General features: G+C 47.5%; 1 protein-coding gene across 2 annotated transcripts in view; it reads right to left on the bottom strand.

Moving 5' to 3' along the window:
• Positions 1-16,905, bottom strand: part of SPG11 (SPG11 vesicle trafficking associated, spatacsin) — a 28,132-nt gene that overhangs the window by 2,452 nt on the left and 8,775 nt on the right. For both annotated transcript variants that reach the window (XM_082291069.1, XM_082291070.1), the window contains exons 14-37: positions 16,490-16,668; positions 15,566-15,773; positions 14,868-15,071; positions 14,081-14,187; positions 13,184-13,329; positions 12,692-12,853; positions 12,270-12,336; positions 11,676-11,841; positions 10,441-10,646; positions 9,782-9,890; positions 9,313-9,472; positions 8,316-8,552; positions 7,919-8,119; positions 7,483-7,590; positions 6,754-6,916; positions 6,426-6,640; positions 5,277-6,015; positions 4,343-4,485; positions 3,475-3,673; positions 2,725-2,862; positions 2,048-2,181; positions 1,565-1,672; positions 859-1,027; positions 105-193 (exon numbers count right to left, since the gene is read on the bottom strand). In XM_082291069.1, the coding sequence (XP_082147195.1) occupies positions 105-193; positions 859-1,027; positions 1,565-1,672; positions 2,048-2,181; positions 2,725-2,862; positions 3,475-3,673; positions 4,343-4,485; positions 5,277-6,015; positions 6,426-6,640; positions 6,754-6,916; positions 7,483-7,590; positions 7,919-8,119; positions 8,316-8,552; positions 9,313-9,472; positions 9,782-9,890; positions 10,441-10,646; positions 11,676-11,841; positions 12,270-12,336; positions 12,692-12,853; positions 13,184-13,329; positions 14,081-14,187; positions 14,868-15,071; positions 15,566-15,773; positions 16,490-16,668 (4,357 nt within the window). The remainder of the gene's footprint in view (positions 1-104; positions 194-858; positions 1,028-1,564; positions 1,673-2,047; positions 2,182-2,724; positions 2,863-3,474; positions 3,674-4,342; positions 4,486-5,276; positions 6,016-6,425; positions 6,641-6,753; positions 6,917-7,482; positions 7,591-7,918; positions 8,120-8,315; positions 8,553-9,312; positions 9,473-9,781; positions 9,891-10,440; positions 10,647-11,675; positions 11,842-12,269; positions 12,337-12,691; positions 12,854-13,183; positions 13,330-14,080; positions 14,188-14,867; positions 15,072-15,565; positions 15,774-16,489; positions 16,669-16,905) is intronic.

Below are 16,905 nucleotides of genomic sequence, written 5' to 3'. Positions count from 1 at the left end.
CTGCTCAGCCTTCCCTGGGGCAGCTCCTGTGTTCTCCCAACCCAGCCCACTCCTCCTGTGCTCCCAATGCTGCACACAAGTCATTCCACTCCATCTCACTCTACCTTGGAGTAACTTTCTGCTGCATCGATGAAGAGAGTCAGAGCTTTCAGTAGCAGCTTCTTTAAATTTGCAACATCCTGAAGAGACTCCTCTGAAACAGGAGAAAAGAAGGAATAACCAATTATTTATAAAGGTGACAAAGTAAGTTACAAAACTTCCCAGTGCCAAGTCTGTCCCTGCTGTTGTCTTAGAAAGCACCAACAGACTAAACCAAAATTTATGTACTAAAAAAGCAGGAAGAAACACAGTGCCTGTTCAGTTAATGGACCAAAGCTATTGCTGGAGCCTAGTCGAGTGATTGAAGACTGGAAAGAAACCCCAACCACATATTTGTGACCATTGCCAGATCCACTCAGAAATCCCTTGGCACAGCTCCTGGTGCAGCTGCTCTTACAGCACTGGCTGCCCACGCTGCAGAGCTCCCTGTGCCCCCACAGCTCCCCGTGTGCAGAGCTCACCCCATGGGTGCCACACACAGACACAAACCCCAGCATTTCACAGAAACCCCTGCAAACCCACCGTGGCACATCCTATGGGCTGAGGAAAACCTGGCTGTGCCTGTACCCGCTCCATGGGAGGTACCACAGGAATGTCACATCACGGAAAGAGCTGTAAATCTCACCCCTCTGGAAACACCCGGGGAACTGTTCAGGGCAGGCAGCAGCCTACCCCCAGGCAGTGGCAGCTCCAGGGGTGTTTCAGGACACAGGCAAAGGACCTCCCCCATCCCTATCCTTCCCCTGTGCCCTCACTCACCCCAGGGCCGGCACTCGATGAGTTTGAGCTGGGTGGAGGCAGCAGCCTCGTGGTTCTGGCCGATCTCCCGGCACATGCTGAAGCACAGCGCGATCATGTTGTGCTTCTCGCTGTCCCCGGGCCGGCAGCGCTTGGTGTAGTCCAGCAGCGCCGCCTTCAGCGTCCCGCTCTGGGCACAAAGGGCACACTGAGGGCCTGGCTTTGGCCACACCCCGCACCCACAAGCCACGCTAACCCTAAACCTAACCCTAACCATGATGTTCCAAAAAGTGATCATTATTACACCCGAAAACCCAACAGCAGCCTCACACCTGTGCTCAGCTGGGTATGAAAATCCAGCACCTGTGCATTTCTTTACATACAAATGTCAAAATGTGACATTTCTTTATCACTTATTTTAAACAAAGCTATGAATATGTATGGTTTTTAAAACCCCCATGGAACTTTAACTGCAAATAAAAGCAAAGCAGGTTGTGAAAATTCTGAAAATGCCGAGTTTCAATACTGATCCTGTTGTAGCCCTGAACTAATTAGAAAAAAATGGTTCAGCTAAAATGAGAATAAACCCCAGAATTAATTTACTTCTTTGAAACTTGACTCTCAGTTCCTGCACTCAGGAAGTAAAATGCCCAGATAATTCCACCCTGTATAAACACCAGTTTCTGATGTAGCCACACAGTTGCCTGCACGTTTGTCCCTCACGTACCGGGTCCAGTTTCTTCCTCATGAGCACCTCGAAGTAGTGCTTCTGGTGCAGCAGCTCAAAGATGTAGGTCATCTCATTGTACCTGCCAATGCCCGTGAGCAGGCGCACCTGTGGACACCCAGGGCACATGAGGAGCTCCAGGGAACTGGAACAATCTCCTCCCAGGGCCAGGCACACGAGTCACACCGGGCTGCACATGTTCCCTTGGAGCCACGGGAGGTATTCCTAAACCAACCAAAACTGCATCTTTTTTGCAGTGAGGTGAAAGGGCATCGTTTTATCACATAAAAATAGGCAGTGAAGCTTTTAGCACTGACACCATTCCACTGGGCATGTCCCAGACTCCAGGAGTTCCTTCAAGGCATGAATTGAAGATGCCCAACAGCGCAGTGACACAGACCACCACATTTCACCAGCAGCTGAATCACCACCTGGGCAGACAGAGCCAGCCCTGGACAGCCCTCCTGCCCCCCAGACACTCACCACCAGCCCATACTCTTCCTTGGGAGCCAGGTGCTCCTCGGTGAGCAGCCGAGCTGCCTGGAGCACTCGTGTGATCCCTTCCATGTGGCACGTCAGGCTGAAGCAGTTGTGGGCCAGGATCAGCAGCTCTGTAACTGAACAGCAGAAAAACTTGGGTATTTCAGTTAAAGGGCTGAGGAAGTGAATTACTGCCTCTCTCCAGAAGAAAAAACAAACCACACACAAAGCACAGAACTTCCAACTTCCTCCACCAAAAGGTGACAAATGTGTAACACATCATCACTCCACTGCCTGCCAGTGCTGCATTTGGAAAAGGAAGGGCACAAGTTTTGCATTTGGGTTTGAAAAATTCAGTTTCTAACTGTGATGAATATGAACAAAGTCACAATACCCCTTCTGTAACAAACCACCATGACAGCTCAGGTCACTCCCTGACTGCATTTCCCACCTCTTGCTTAGCACAAAAAAATCTGAATTTTGTTTGGAAAATAAACCCTTAAGCAACACCCTTATCTACTGTGCATATCCTCAGCCCTACTAACTGAAGATCAAATTTGACATCAGCAGCAGAGCCCTCCCTCAGCACTGCTTCTCTTCTTTGAGCTGTGAGTTTAAACCACACAATGCCACATTGGTTACACACAGGTTACACCAGGCAGGATTTGCCATTTACTCACTGCATGACAGCTCCCCACAGGGGACAGAGGAGATTTTATCCAGTAGCTTCATCCCAACCAAGGTGTGATCCTGGCACAGCTTGGCAAGCTGCAGAAATGCCTGGCTCTCCACTGCAGGGTTCCAAACCTGCTTCTGTCCTGTGGCCAGAGAAAGAATTATATCACCACTGCTAATTGTGCAGGAGAGAATTACTATTATTTTTTATCGTTAATTAACAAAGCAATCTGATGCCATTCAGACTGACTGAGGACTTGGGACTACAATGCTAAAGACACTTTGGGTGTTATTGCTTAAATTTAACAAACAGAAAGTACTTTTTTTGCCAGTTCAGTCCAACAAAATCCTACTGGACAACCATACTGCTGTCCCTCATTTCACAACGGGAAAAAGAAAGGGGAAAACCTTTGTTATGCTGTACACAGGGAAATCTACATGAGTTTTCCCAAGTCAGATGATGTGGGACAGCAAAGAGCACAGTTAAAAATCCTTTCTTTTTAAAAATATTAAATTTATATCCATAAAAATACAACCTTAACTACTGCAACAGCACGCTGGACACAGAAATAATTACAAATGAGCATTTGTATAGAATTTTACACGAGGCACACAATGCTCACAGAGCAGAGCTGCTCAGACACTCCTGGCTGTAAGGAGCCCTCAGGCACCCGAGTGCAGGGGCTGCTTTCAGACACACCAATCCCCCCCTCAGAGACCAAACCCACCAAGCACAAACCAAGCCTGTTCCCCACCTTTTCCCTGAGCAGAGGCCAGCAGCTCCTGCGTGATCTGCTGGGCCAGCAGCTGGGCCACGGCCGCGGGCGGCAGCCCCTGGCAGGCGATGAAGGCCTGGGCCCTGCGGCCCCGCTCCGGCCCCCGGCGGCTCAGGATGGCCCCGAGCACCTCCCGCGGGTCCCGGGCCGACACCTCCGCGAAGGAGCAGCTCAGTTCCTGCGGGACACACGAGCACTCAAAATCCCACTCACTGCATCACTGACCCACAGCACGTTCCCTTAGCCCCGGGCTCCAGGCAGGGACGGGCTCTGGATTTGCGGCCTCACATCCCAGAGCTGCTCAGAGATGGTTTCCTGAGCCAAAGACAAACCTCAACATTCCAAATACCTACAGAAATATAGGAGCAGTTCCTCCCGAACAAAGAATTGTGTTTTACTGCACAAGTTTGACTTACAAGGCTCCTTTTCCTCTTCTCCACACACCACAAACTCTCAGGGGAAAAGGTAAATTAGTTTTCATGTTTGGAAGGGGAGCTGGTGAGGCTTTGAAAATACTCTGCTATGACATATCACAACTTTATAAAATTACAAATTAATCAAAAAATGTACCTGAAAGCCACATTTGATTGACTCTTAATTCAAAAAAGTGTGGACATTCAGGTTCAGTTCAGAAGGATGTGGATGGGGTAAGAGGGACAAGGCAGCACTATGACTCTTAGTAGCTCAAACCTAAAGTACAAATACTTGAAGCACAAAAAATTCTGTAGGAAAACCTAAAGACCTCTGTGATAAAGATGATACCAACATTTTTCCTGTTTTGTTCAGGGAAAAAAAAAACTAATGCTACATTCAAGAACTGACCCAAAGCCCTGGTCCCTGGGGTTACCTTGGAGAGCTCGTAGAGGCACAGGACCTGCCTGCAGTAGCCCCTGCCATGGACACATTCCTCTGCCAGAGCCTTCAGCGCCACCACCACCGGATCATCCTCACACGGCGCTCCCAGAGGGGTCCAGTCCTCCAGGCTGGATGCTGGAAACAAAAAACCATCAATTCCTATCTCATAAAGGCAGAAAACACCCTTACACCTGGGCACAGCTCCCAAAATCTGCAGCAATTCCATAATACTTTCTCAGTCTTTAAAAACTGAGCTCTTGACACCCTGTGATTTTTTAAAATTTTACATTTCTTTCAGGGTACAAACAATGTAACAGAACATAAATATCCTCAATAATATCTCAGATACAAAATCTCTAAGCATAATGTTGAGTAAGGATTCAGCAGCTTTGCTGATGGCTTAGGATTCATTTATGCTCTTCTGTGTCTATTCAGCTTTACACATCAGTATTAGAAAGGGATGTTCCAGCTGAAACTTAGTCACTCAGACTTCACAGACATGCAGAGAACGCTACTGATGAACACTCTCAGCCTTAGCCTTGTTATTAAACAAGAAACACTAAACCCTTTATAATGCACAAAGATGTCAGAAAAATAAATTAAAGCATTTCTTTCCTTCTGCTACAGAAAAAAAAATTAGTAGAGTGTGTTTTCTAAAAGCAGGAAGAGGCCCAGTGCTGCTTTACTGGGCCAGAATTGAGAGCTATAAAACACGAAAGGTTCAGATCTATGGAAATGGTACACAGCACACCCTGCCTGGAGCACACAGGGGCAATGTGCCTTGCAAGGCTTCAAACTCCTTTCACAAGAGCATTTATGAACCAAGGAGAGTGTCAGAAAGAGGTTCATTTCTGCAGAGGTTTTGGGGAAATGCAATGAGGGAGGAAAGCCAGTGCAGGTGCCAGGTGAATCCGTGAGTTACTCACTGCCAGGGGCTCTGCTCGCGGCCGCGCTGCCCTCAGGTGTTCCCGCTCCGGCTGCCAGCAGGGCCCGCACCTCGGGCTGCAGCTGCTCCAGCCCAGCCTCCCCGGAGGCCAGGGCTCTGCAGTGCAGCACCAGGGACACATCCCTGTGGCACAGGTGGAAGTAGTGGCACACCCGGGTGGCCTCGTGCACGCTGCCCTCATCCAGCAGGGCCCCCACCAGCATCCCCAGCGCCGCCCGCTCTGCGTCCCCCAGCGCCTGCCGGGGCTCCCCGGGAGCCAGAGCCTCCAGCCTGCAGTGCCTGGCCGTGTTCAGGGCTGGCAGCTTGGCAAAGGAGAACTGCTGGGCCAGGCTGGCAAAGGACAGGTCCCTGCCCAGCCCGGCAGGGCCGGGACACGGGCACTGCCCCCAGCCCTCGGCTGCCAGCACTTGCTGAGCGATGCGGCACAGCCAGATCTGCTTCTCCACCTCCTCCAGCTCCTGCACGGCCACCTCGGTGTCCTTGGCCAGCCAGTGCCCAGCCAGGGTGAGCAGCAGCTGTCTCTCCATAATGCTGGTTGTCTTCTCCTGCCCTGAGGATTCCCAAACATGGCTGGCCTGATCGAGGAAGAACCCTGCTGCAGCTCGGCTGCAGATGGAATGTTTAGTGAAGGTGTCGTTGCACTTTTTCCAGAACTCAGCTCTTGTCTGGGTTTGATGCCACTGTCCAGTGTCTCTTAAATGATGTAGATCTCTCAGAACCTGCAAAATTCACAGAGGTTTATCACAATTATCTTTCCAAGAAAGAAAACTCCAACTCACACAGGGTGGCCAGCACTGAAACACTGGGTTTAGGTAAGTCCCCCAAGATGCAACAAGTCACAGAATTGGTTTGGGTTGGAAGGGACATTAAAGATCATCTTGTTCCACCCCCTGAGGGACAAATCCATCTGTTCTTCTCCCCAAATAAAGCTGCATACAAGTAAAAACAGTAAGAGAATAAGGAGAGTTGTCCCATCCTCTGCAGCTCCACACAGCCAGTGTGCCTGGTGCACATGCATTTAAAATAAAAAATCATTTAAAGACAAATTAATGTTTCAGGAAGGCTGAATGTGCATCCTCAATCCTGGCAGCAACAGAAGAAGAGGTGACTGTCACTAACTGCACTGTACCTCGTGTGTGACAACACCGTCCACAGGCAGCTCAGCCAGTGCCGCCACCTCCCGAGCCAGGCTGAACATTCCCTTCTCCTGCAGCTGCTCCAGAATGGACCTGCACTCCCCCTGGAAGGCCTCCAGGCTGTAGGAGGTCAGGATGGAGCGATTGATTGGTATGGAGGAGTCCTTCAGGGCCTCACTGAGGGCACAGAGTTTCTTCACGTAAGGGCCTGGGTTAAAGAAGACAAACAGCTCATGAAAGCGGGGTCTGAACCCCAGGGAAGTCTGAACTTCCCTCAGGATTCAGCCCTGCCAGAGGGCCTGGGATTCATCCTGTCCTTACCATCCAGCAGGAGGTTCTCTGCTGCAGCAAAGAGCTGTAGGAGCTTTCCCAGCTCGTATTCTGTCCGGCACTGCTGCAGCATCAGCTCCAGGAGGAACAACGCCTGCGATTCCATCCACGGCACCGGCAGCTCGGCGGCTGCTGCTCCTCCTGCAGCTCTCAGCTGTGGCAATGAAGGGGGTTAAGGGTTAGGGCTTCTCTTTCCTTGCAGAGATGTTGTGCATTTGGGTGGGAATGGCACCAGGAGTGGAAGGTGCATCAGATCTGTCCCTCTCCAGGGATCAATGACCTGCCACTCCCAAGGGAGCACTGAGCCATCACTGGTGTGTGTCGGACCTGAAAGTGGAACATTTTACAGCAGGGTGACCACCAGCTACTGCTGATAACCAAGGAGGAGGTAAGAGATGTGAGTAGGTTCAGTAATGGCCAGATAGAATTCATAGTTAGACAAACAGTCCCTGACACTGCTGGATCCTTCCCAAGCACATCTCCTCAGGAAGGGAAAGGAAACTGAGCTGCCTGAGCCTGAAGTCTAGGAAGGAAAACCACTAAAGACAGGGAATGTTAGTTAGCAGCATACCCAGGGAACCAGAAAACTGGGGTGGAAAGGAAAGAACTGTTAAAACATCTGCATTCAGAGACAAGGAGCAGTGTGTGAAGACACTCTGGTCCTCTTAGCCCAACTGCTAAATCCCCACAATGACATCCAGAGAAAATAAATTTCCTTACTTTTGCAAGGCTTTCCTGAAATTCATCCAGTTTCGTTCTAGCCTCGTTGTACTTTTTACAGTTCATACACAGTTCATACATCTCCAGGATGTGCAGCAAAGGGGAATCCTTTAAGATGCAAAACCAGGTTATAATAAATTTCCAAAAGTACCTCAATAAATAAATCATACTTTAAAACATCATATATTATTTCATTCAATAAAAGTTGAATTTGTCTTCCTCAGCAGTAGAACAATGAAGTTCTAATTTATTAAAATTGCATGCAAGGTTGATGTAGAATCTACCAATCTGGGACAATTGGAAGAACTTCCAATTTGACAGGGAATTTCAGTGGACAGCCAGGTTATCCTTGGCACAAAGCAAGGGAGAGGAGGATTTACAGGCCCAGAACGTTTGAGACATGCTCAAATATACCACTGAAACCACATTCCCTCACCTTTAAAAACAGCTGGAAGCCATTTAGAAGTGTTTTACTTTTTTGCTTCCTCAAGAAGACTTTCCAGATAACGGCGAGGTCCTGCAGGTCCCACTGGGGGCTCTCTGCCCAGCTCTGGGTGTGGGTGGTTGCCTCAGCCCTGGTGGCATCATCCACAGAGGTAATGATCCAAACACAGAGGCAGGAAATGAGGTTTGCATCCTGGAAACGCCAAAAGGATGGGTTTATACATCACCCTGTTGTGTGATGTATAAACAGGTCACACTGTGCACAACTACCACAGGAACTGACCAAACCAGCTTTTGACACAACTGCAGATCAACCATTTAACAGAACTAGGCACAACCATCAGCTGTCATTACTTATTTCTCTAAAAGAAAACAACTCCCAGACTCACAGGGCAGCAGGCTGCCAGCACACTGAGGATGGGGGCGTGTTCCCTGAGTCCTTCAGCCAGGAGGAAGCAGGAGGGGCTGGGATTCTCCTGGCACTGCAGCAGGATCTGGAACAGACTCCCGGCACGGCCGCCCCAGGCCCTGCCGGCAGCACCGCGCTCAGGACACAGGAACTTCCCCAGCGCCAGCACGAGGTGATCCTGTACCACAGGAGGGAAATCCTGCAGGAGGGGAATGACCTGGGGAAACAGCACCAACACCTTGTGAGGTCCAGAGAGGAGAGGGCAGGAGGATGGAAGCACTGAACACACAAAGACAAATAAAACGCTCTTCAAATTCGGTTTTTAGAAAAACTTTGGAGACCTAGAGAGGAAAAAGGGTTCTGTAGGTGTGAATTATTCTAATGAAAGATTGAAGCTCATCCTTTTCCATGATGCTCAAATGCCTCCTAGAGAGCCTCAGTTCTGTTCTCTCTTGTAGTGCAGCAACAGAGCATGAGAAGGGTCGACTCAGGTGCTTTTGTGGGATTACAGATTCTTCAAAACAACAAGGAGACCCAAGTTAAAATCCTAGGCCTGCTAAGCATCATCTTACCTGGAATTATCCAGTTAGCTTCCTCACATGACTTTTCCCAACAGCTTTTACGTATTGGCAGTATTTTATCAATTTCTAAATCACATCCAAAACCAAAGGTGGAAGATTTGGATTCTCTAAAGTTTAAGTATCTTTAGCAAAAAATAAATTTGAGTTTTGAAAGGAAAGATGGGTGGCTTTATCAAAACTTACACTGAACAATCTGGCAACTCTCCAATAAAAAAAGCAGTAACTACATGAGTTTAAATTAACTTTACAAGTGTGGCTGCAAGGGAAGGGCTACCACAGTCCAAGGGTATCGACATCTTGAGGCAACCAAAACCCAGGAACTGGTGAGGCTCCTGTTGTCTCCACGGTGGGATATTCTCTTGCTACAAGACTCTATTTAATGCACAGACAGCTCACCTGGGCTGGCTGGTGGCTGTAGAGCTGGGTCTGGATGAGGAACTGCAACCACTCGTTGGATTTGGCACATTCCCTCAGGAAGGATGTGCTCAGCTCGAGGTTATGGAGTTTGCAGAACTGCATGACCAAGGACCACTGCCTTCTGGAGTCACTGGATGTCCTGCACGGAATTTAGAGAGCTTCAGCTGTAATGAACTGCAATATTTACACCAGATGTTCAGGTATGAAGTGACCCTGTGACCCCAGAACCACTGTCTGTAAACAGCAACACGGCACTGGCAGGGGCTTCACCACAATGAGGTCACATCCCCTTGGGAGCTTCCACACTGCACCCTCTGGATGCTCCCACCCACCTAGGCAGGCACACTGTCCTATCCTCACCTCTTTAGTATTATCTGATACACAAATAACAAAAGTCAGTGCCCAGTCTGCATTTCCCAGACAACCCCTCAAACCAGGCTGTTCTCACCTCTTTATTCCTTGGTGCTCAATTGCATCCCAGAAGGCTTCTTCCAAGGAGGTAAGAATTGCTGCTGCTGCTGCCTTCTCACCGTCAGCCAACTTTGTTAACTTCTCAACTGTTTAAAAGAACACATTCCTGAGATGCTACTTGGGATCAGAGTCAGGGCAGCATTTCCAAAAGTAGCGGTAGCTTCCTAGTTGGGAAAGCAGACACCTGTGGTCCTAGAGTTAGAAATTCAACTTTTCTGAAGTTATTTCTAGGATAAATTTAATTTCCCTACAGCTTTGAACACCTGATCCCCCTGCAGCTGGAAGACAGTTTTCAAATAGGAAGGAGAGAAGAGATTTGGCAATGGACTTTGTTTAACTCTCTGTAGTATTATTACAACATTAGGCTGAACCTCACTAATATCAGTCTTGGGCAGCTGCTGGACAGTGCCTGTTAGATCCTGATACAGGTTATATCAGTCTTCCTGCCTTATTTGACATGACAGGATCAAAATGCACCTTCAAAATTAGTAAAAAAACCCAGGAATAAAAGAATAACAAAGTTCTTAGATGCTTTTACTGCATTGCTGAGCCACCAGGCAACGTCTTTGCATCCCTCTGCTTCTCTTCCCAAGAAACCCACAGCACCTATTCCAAAGCAGACAAAGACAATGTTACCCAAAGTGTCTCTGATCTGGTTGTGATGAGAGGCCTCATTCCTCGTCCTGTGACTGAAAATCATCTTTGCGACTCTCACATCCACACGGAGCCGGAGGCTGTCGAGGCCCAGCAGCTCCAGGAAACACACACAGGCTGCTGCCACTGAGGGGACACTGAAGGAGGACAGAGCTAAAACCTGGGCCTCCTGTCCTGCCTGCTGGATCCTGCAACAGGGAACACACACAGTTTTTAACCCATTTCCAACACGAGTATTCCCCAGGCAAACAAGCACCTACAAGGTTTACTGAACTCTCCGATTCATCAGCATCAAAGATAATTATGAGCCAAAAGTTTCATATTTATAAAAAATGTGGGCATGAGAATAAAGGCTCACACATGATAAGCAGAGTTTGCAATTTAATACACTTATCAAAAATGAAAGGTAGTGGAATTGGTTTTATAATTAATGAAACACCCCCTCAGCAGCTGAGCACAGAAAGTGCCTTCGCAGAGTTCACAATCCACTGCAGCACCAGGAACCTGAGTCTGACCTGCAGATGGTGCTAAGAGAAAAATGTACCCAAAGGGTTTCTCCACAGAAGTCACTAAAAAAACCCTGTATCCCTGACTGTCTGTTAAACCATGATTTCACTCTGCATTAACAGATGTTCTCCTTTTTGCCCCAGTTTTACCTGTTTACACAAGAGAAACTGATCTGTGTAGAAACGATGGACAGAAACAAACAGTGACTAACACGCAAACCAGACATTCTGGAAACAAAGTGATTTGTTCTAATTCCTACACTAAGTAGTGAATTTCATGTATTCAAGCAAGATGTGTCATTTGACTGCACCCTTTTGAACACCTGATTTTGAAGCTTCAGCCAGAACATTTAATTCCATCAACCTCCAGTACATTTTTTGCCTTACTAATTTAACTAAAAAAGTATCACCATTAGGAAATGTCAAAGAAAAGGGGCATCATTCTCCTACAAAGTGATCCAGAGGCTCAGGTTCCTAAAAGAAGAGCCCATACATGCTTGATATGACTGGAATATTTTCCTTGCTCCCCTTGTGCAGATTTTATTTAGGTAGTTCCAAATAAAGCTCACCTCTTCTCAGGTGATATTTGACTTCTAACCTTTAGGACACCCACAGTTCCGACACTCAGCACTTGTGGGGAGGATTAATTCCCTCCCTGTGCTCAGTTCTGCCTCCTGCAGAACTCTGCCTGGCCCTGCTGAGGACACTCACAGCTGCCTGGGGGTTTTGCTCTTCACCAGCTGCTGGACCAGGAAGGTCCCGAAGGCGAAGGCAGGGCGGCCGTGCAGCAGGTAGTACAGGAAATCCAGCCTCTCCACCACGGCGTGCCTGCTCACCAGCTCGGGCCACGAGAAGTGAGGGAGCTCACTCCAGGCATCTGGGAACAACAGATCAGCACTGTCAGCTGAGGAACAGCTGAATTCAGCATCAGAAGCGGCCTTGAGCTACAAAATGTGACGTGACAATCAAATATGGCTCCTCTGGTGCTAATTCAGATCTTGGCGTATCCAAACCCCACTGAAATTCCACCTCTCACTGGAAAATAAGAGCTCTGCATCACCTCAGCTTGCTTTTAAAAGAAAACATTGCTTTTCTATCTTATATTTAGAAATTCTGTCTGCGAGGATTTTTTAACACAAAAATCTAGAATTCTGGTTAAAAACACAATTTTAGTAAATTACATTATTTTTCTTGTGAAAGAAATGGCCTTTTGAGTAAATTTATCTGCCAAATAATTCCCCTGGAATGTATTTTATTTTAGGTGCTCAGGCTGGGAAAGCATGTAAACCTTGGCAAGCGACATACCTGACACAGCAAGAGTGTTTGTTGACTGCCAGCCAAATAATTTCGTGGGATCAAAGGGCATTAATGACTGAAAGATTAGAAACAAAATATATTGAGGCAGCTTAACAACTTCACGTCACTGTCCTGTAACTCTCAATTTCTAATTCTCTTACCATTACAAACATTTTAGAATTTGACTATCGTAATTTCTGCAATATCAAACACCTTGCCCACTAAACACTGCAAGAACATCCCTCTCTGATATTCCAGCACTGCAAACTCACAGGGTGTAAAGACCATTTGAAAAAGCAGTTCAGGATGAAGCTGTGAACTCCAGCTCCACATTAAGGATCCCAGAGAAACAACCCATGGCCCCCACACCCAGGCTTTAGCTGCAGACAAGCTTCCCTTTCCCTGTGTCCTGCCAAAAGCACTTTGTGTACCTGAAGAAGATGGTAGAGAGAGATGTCAGGAGGCAAAATTCCATGAGCAGTGCAGGAGGGAAAGAGAGCAGCCTTGAGCTTGGGGTAAGGGGTCAAGGCCATTTTTAAGAGCTGTGGATCAACTTTCTTTAGAGGTTTTTCTGTATCTTCATTCTGAAGGACCTACATTGCAAGGAAGCAAAATTAATTAGGAGGAAACTGCATTAAATAGCAATAAAACAATTTTGGGATGTGCCAATCTACCTCATGGGAATTTGACATGAAGTGACAACACAGAAAGTATAATTTTTTTCCTGTAAAATGCTTTTAAATTGTATCAGACAGGTCTTCCCCAGCACCTGATGTTCCAGGTGACTGTGCTGAGGATCAAGACACTCTGTTCTCATCCCCTCTGTTCCAACACGTGGCTCAGGGGGCATTTTCCTAACAAAGCCACGAGGACAGGGCAGGGGAGCAGGAGGAGAGGGCGGGATCAGGTGCCCCAGGCAGTACCTGGTCGATGCCCCCAGGGCCATACACCGTGGTGGCCAGGGCCAGCAGGGTCCTGCCCTCCAGCAGGATGCTGCTCACACCCCCTTGGCTGCTGGGAATCAGGATCTGAGCATTGGCCAGACTCGCCTGGAAAATCATCTTGGGATCTTAAAAGAAAAAGAATTGACATTTAATTCCATGCAAAATCAGTATTAAATCATCAATCACACATTACAACTGTCCTCTGACTGTGAAAAATGCTGAATTTTCTACTTTTTGTTGTCAATACTGGTTTTTCTCAATTTACCTATAAACACAGATAAGATGAGCTAAGGTTTACCAAGCCTTCCCCCGTTTCAAACTACAGCTTTGCCTACACAGATTGACTGGGGTTGAGCCCCACATCTTAGCACTGTAGTGGTTCAATTCTTTATCCTGCACTGATCACACTTTCTAAAAAAACACTTAACTTGGGATTATTTTTATCTTTTGTTAATGTGTGACTGCAGAAAATGAAATGCTTAAAAAGCGCAGTGAGTTAAGGGCACAAGTTCTACTGGTTTGCAGTGAAGCAAACACGTAATCCAAGGGCAGAGAAATCAAAATGCACCACAGGGACTAGAGGAAGGTTTAATTTTAATGGGATGTGTATTTTCTTATGAATTCTCCTTTCATTCAACCTGTTGGGAATGTAACTGAACTGGAGGTAACGATGATCCTACACAAAATGATTCCCACTTACGTGCAGTCTCCAGATCTGTAAGTGCAGTTCAAGTAGGGATTACAGTCCAGACTTAAGAGATGAGGAAGTGAGGGACAGGGAAGTGATAGGCCATGGCCAAAGGGTTTGCAGCAGAGCAGAGGTTTAATTCTGCTAGAGCAGAAACATCAGCCCCCCCTCTGGAGTGAGATTCCTACCTCGGGGATTGCTGGCAACCCCTCGACACTGCACAAGGAACTCAAACCAGGGATGTGCTTCGTGCAACACCTTGTTATTCAGAATAGGGCAGTTTGAAGGGGTTAAACTGGAAATAAATGAACAGCACAGTGAAAATACAGGGCTTGTAACCACTGACGTAACACAGCATTAAAGATTTGGGGCATCTCATGGGTGTAATGCCAACTACAAATGGTTAGACAAACAATTAGAAAATGATGTACTGGCTTTTTTTCTGGTCCATTTCTACCTTCTTGATAATTCCAGTGTTAGACTGGAGTTATAGCTCAGAAATTTTAACTGCCAAGTATCCATTAAGTGGAAATTATTCATATAGCTCCAATACCTAATATTGGTACCACCTTCAAATCCCAACTAATCCTACTTTAGGTGGAAACCAGCAATTTCCTTATTTGTGAACATATCAAAGGTCAACTTGCACTTGTGCTCAATGGAGTTTCTGAATTCTGTAAATTCTGAGTTTCTGAAGAGCAACTTGGCTTGGCTCATTTAGGATTGTACTGTTTATAGCATTACACTCATTACAATTGTAATTGTTTCCTTTCATAACTGACATACAAACTAATATTAACACAAGCTGAATAAAGCTTCAAAATACATCTTAAAATCTCACATACTGCCCCAGAGTTTCTGTTGAATGACACTGCTAGGGCTGAGGAAAACTCTCCCCACCAACTGTTGAAATTGTGTTTCCTTCTTTAAAACCGGGATGCCTCATGGGATTTGAGGGATGGAAAGCATTCCTACCTGTAATAGTCCAGGTAAGTGTACAGCAGGTACTGCAGGCTGTGCTCTAGGCAGTGGAGGACAAACTGAGCATGGAAGTCCAGGCCACTGGCAGTGCTGTATTTTGGAACAGGGTGAGGATTCTGCAGGACTCCCCCGAGGCACAACACCCTCTGGAGCAGGAGCTCGAAATCCTCCAGCTCAGAACGGACAAAAATTCCCTTTCTGTCAGAAAAGAGAAAAAGCACAGACACTGATCACACAGCTCTCTTTGACAAGTTCTGATGGGTGTTTTCAACTCAAATTTAGAGCAGACCTTTCCCTCTCAGGGATTAATTCCCTACTGAAGCAAACACAACGTGCCAAAATCCATCTGCCTGTGCACAAACAATACTGTGGTTACTCCAGGTCACTGCAGAGAACGAGGTGTAAGCAGTGAAATGCTCAGAGTGTGCCCAGAATTTTCTCCCCTGCATTAAAGTCAGCATCAGGAACATAACCACTGGGAAACATCCAAGGGCTGAGGGAGGACTGCTCTTCTCACATGGTTCTTATGCTTTTAGATAACTGGAAGTACAAGACTAAAATTACACTTACCAATGGGCTCATGCTGTTTCCAAAAAGAGCAATATAAAAATTATCATGTATCAAAGATTTTATTGCTCTGATTTTGGCTTCACGTAAGAAGGAGAGAGAGGGTAAATCTTTGGGGGCCCTACCTGGCCAGCTTGTTCAGGATGTCCTGTCTCATGTAGGTGCTGCACAGTGTGTTCCTGTCAACGATGTCAGGGCTCAGGGGGGGCCAGGCAGCTTGGCTGCAGGGAGCCTGGCTGGGCTCTGACTCCTCAATCCAGGAACAAATACTAAACCAATCATGCTCGGCCGTCAAGTGCATCCAAAGAACCTCAGGACTGCAGGTCTTGAGTTCTGCATTTCAAAAAGGCAAATGGATGAAACCAGCACACACAAACACTTCTGGGGGAAATACTGGTAGTTTCTTACACAGAATCGTGGAATGGTTTGGGCTGGGACCTTAAAGACCATCCAGTTCCTTGGGCAGGGACACCTTCCACTATCCCAGCCTGCTCCAAGCCCCATCCAACCTTGGGCACTTGCAGGGATCCAGGGGCAGCCACAGCTTCTCTGGGCACCCTGTGCCAGGGCCTCATCACCCTCACAGGGAACAATTCCTTCCCAATATTCCATTTAACCCTGCCCTCTGGCAGTGGGAAGCCCTTCCCCTTGTCCTGTCCTTCCAGGTACCTATTTCTAATGAACAGCTGCAAATAGATGCTGAGATCAAGGATACTGTTCCAGCTTTTGGAGCTTCATGTTGACAGAGCTGGAAGTGATTCCCCAGGGCAGGGAGTGGGACAGAAAGCGGCAGAGGGTGGCATTTACACGTGGCCGTGCCTTAGGCAAGTCCCCCCCAGCTACTTCCAAACTCCTCTCTACAGGAACAGCCGAGATCCAGGATGCAACAGGATGAAACCCATCATTACCCACTTCCACTGACAAATGTAAGGGACCTCGGTGGTAGCACAGGCTTTTAACTGTCTCTGTGCCACTCCCACACAGTGCCTGCCTGCTGTGCCAAAGAGATTTTCATTCCCAGTTTAAGCCCTCAGTCCCACAATACTTGCCTTGGCGTGGTTTCCTGGGCAGCATAATCATCTCCTGCACCAGCTCATCCCACCAGTGAGCCCAGTTAAACATCACCCTGAGCCTCCTGCTGTGAGCCCCGGGCCCGGCCCGACCCAGCTCCGAGCCCAGCACTGCCTGGTGTCGGGAAAGGTCCTGCTGCCTTCTCCAGCTGCTGAAACTGCAATGGGGGTGGGATCAGGGTGGGCTTTACTGCTCCTGTGATGAACAGTCCCCAGTCTAACAAACAGGAGCTGAGGAAGGCTCAGCAAAGTTCCCAGTCCATTTTGAAGAGCTCTGGAAGTGCCAGAGGGATGGACTTGAGCTCCAGGTTTGAGAACTAAAGAATTACTTCATTTTTCCAAAGCTGACATAACAAATTGTGAGTATCATAACAGTCTTACAATTATTTAACTGT

This window comes from Coloeus monedula, assembly GCF_965178545.1.
Source record: "Coloeus monedula genome assembly, chromosome: 14".
NCBI classification, from domain to species: Eukaryota; Metazoa; Chordata; class Aves; order Passeriformes; family Corvidae; genus Coloeus; species Coloeus monedula.
The sequence above is the reverse complement of the archived record's forward strand: the minus strand, read 5'-3'. Positions and strand labels throughout refer to the sequence as shown.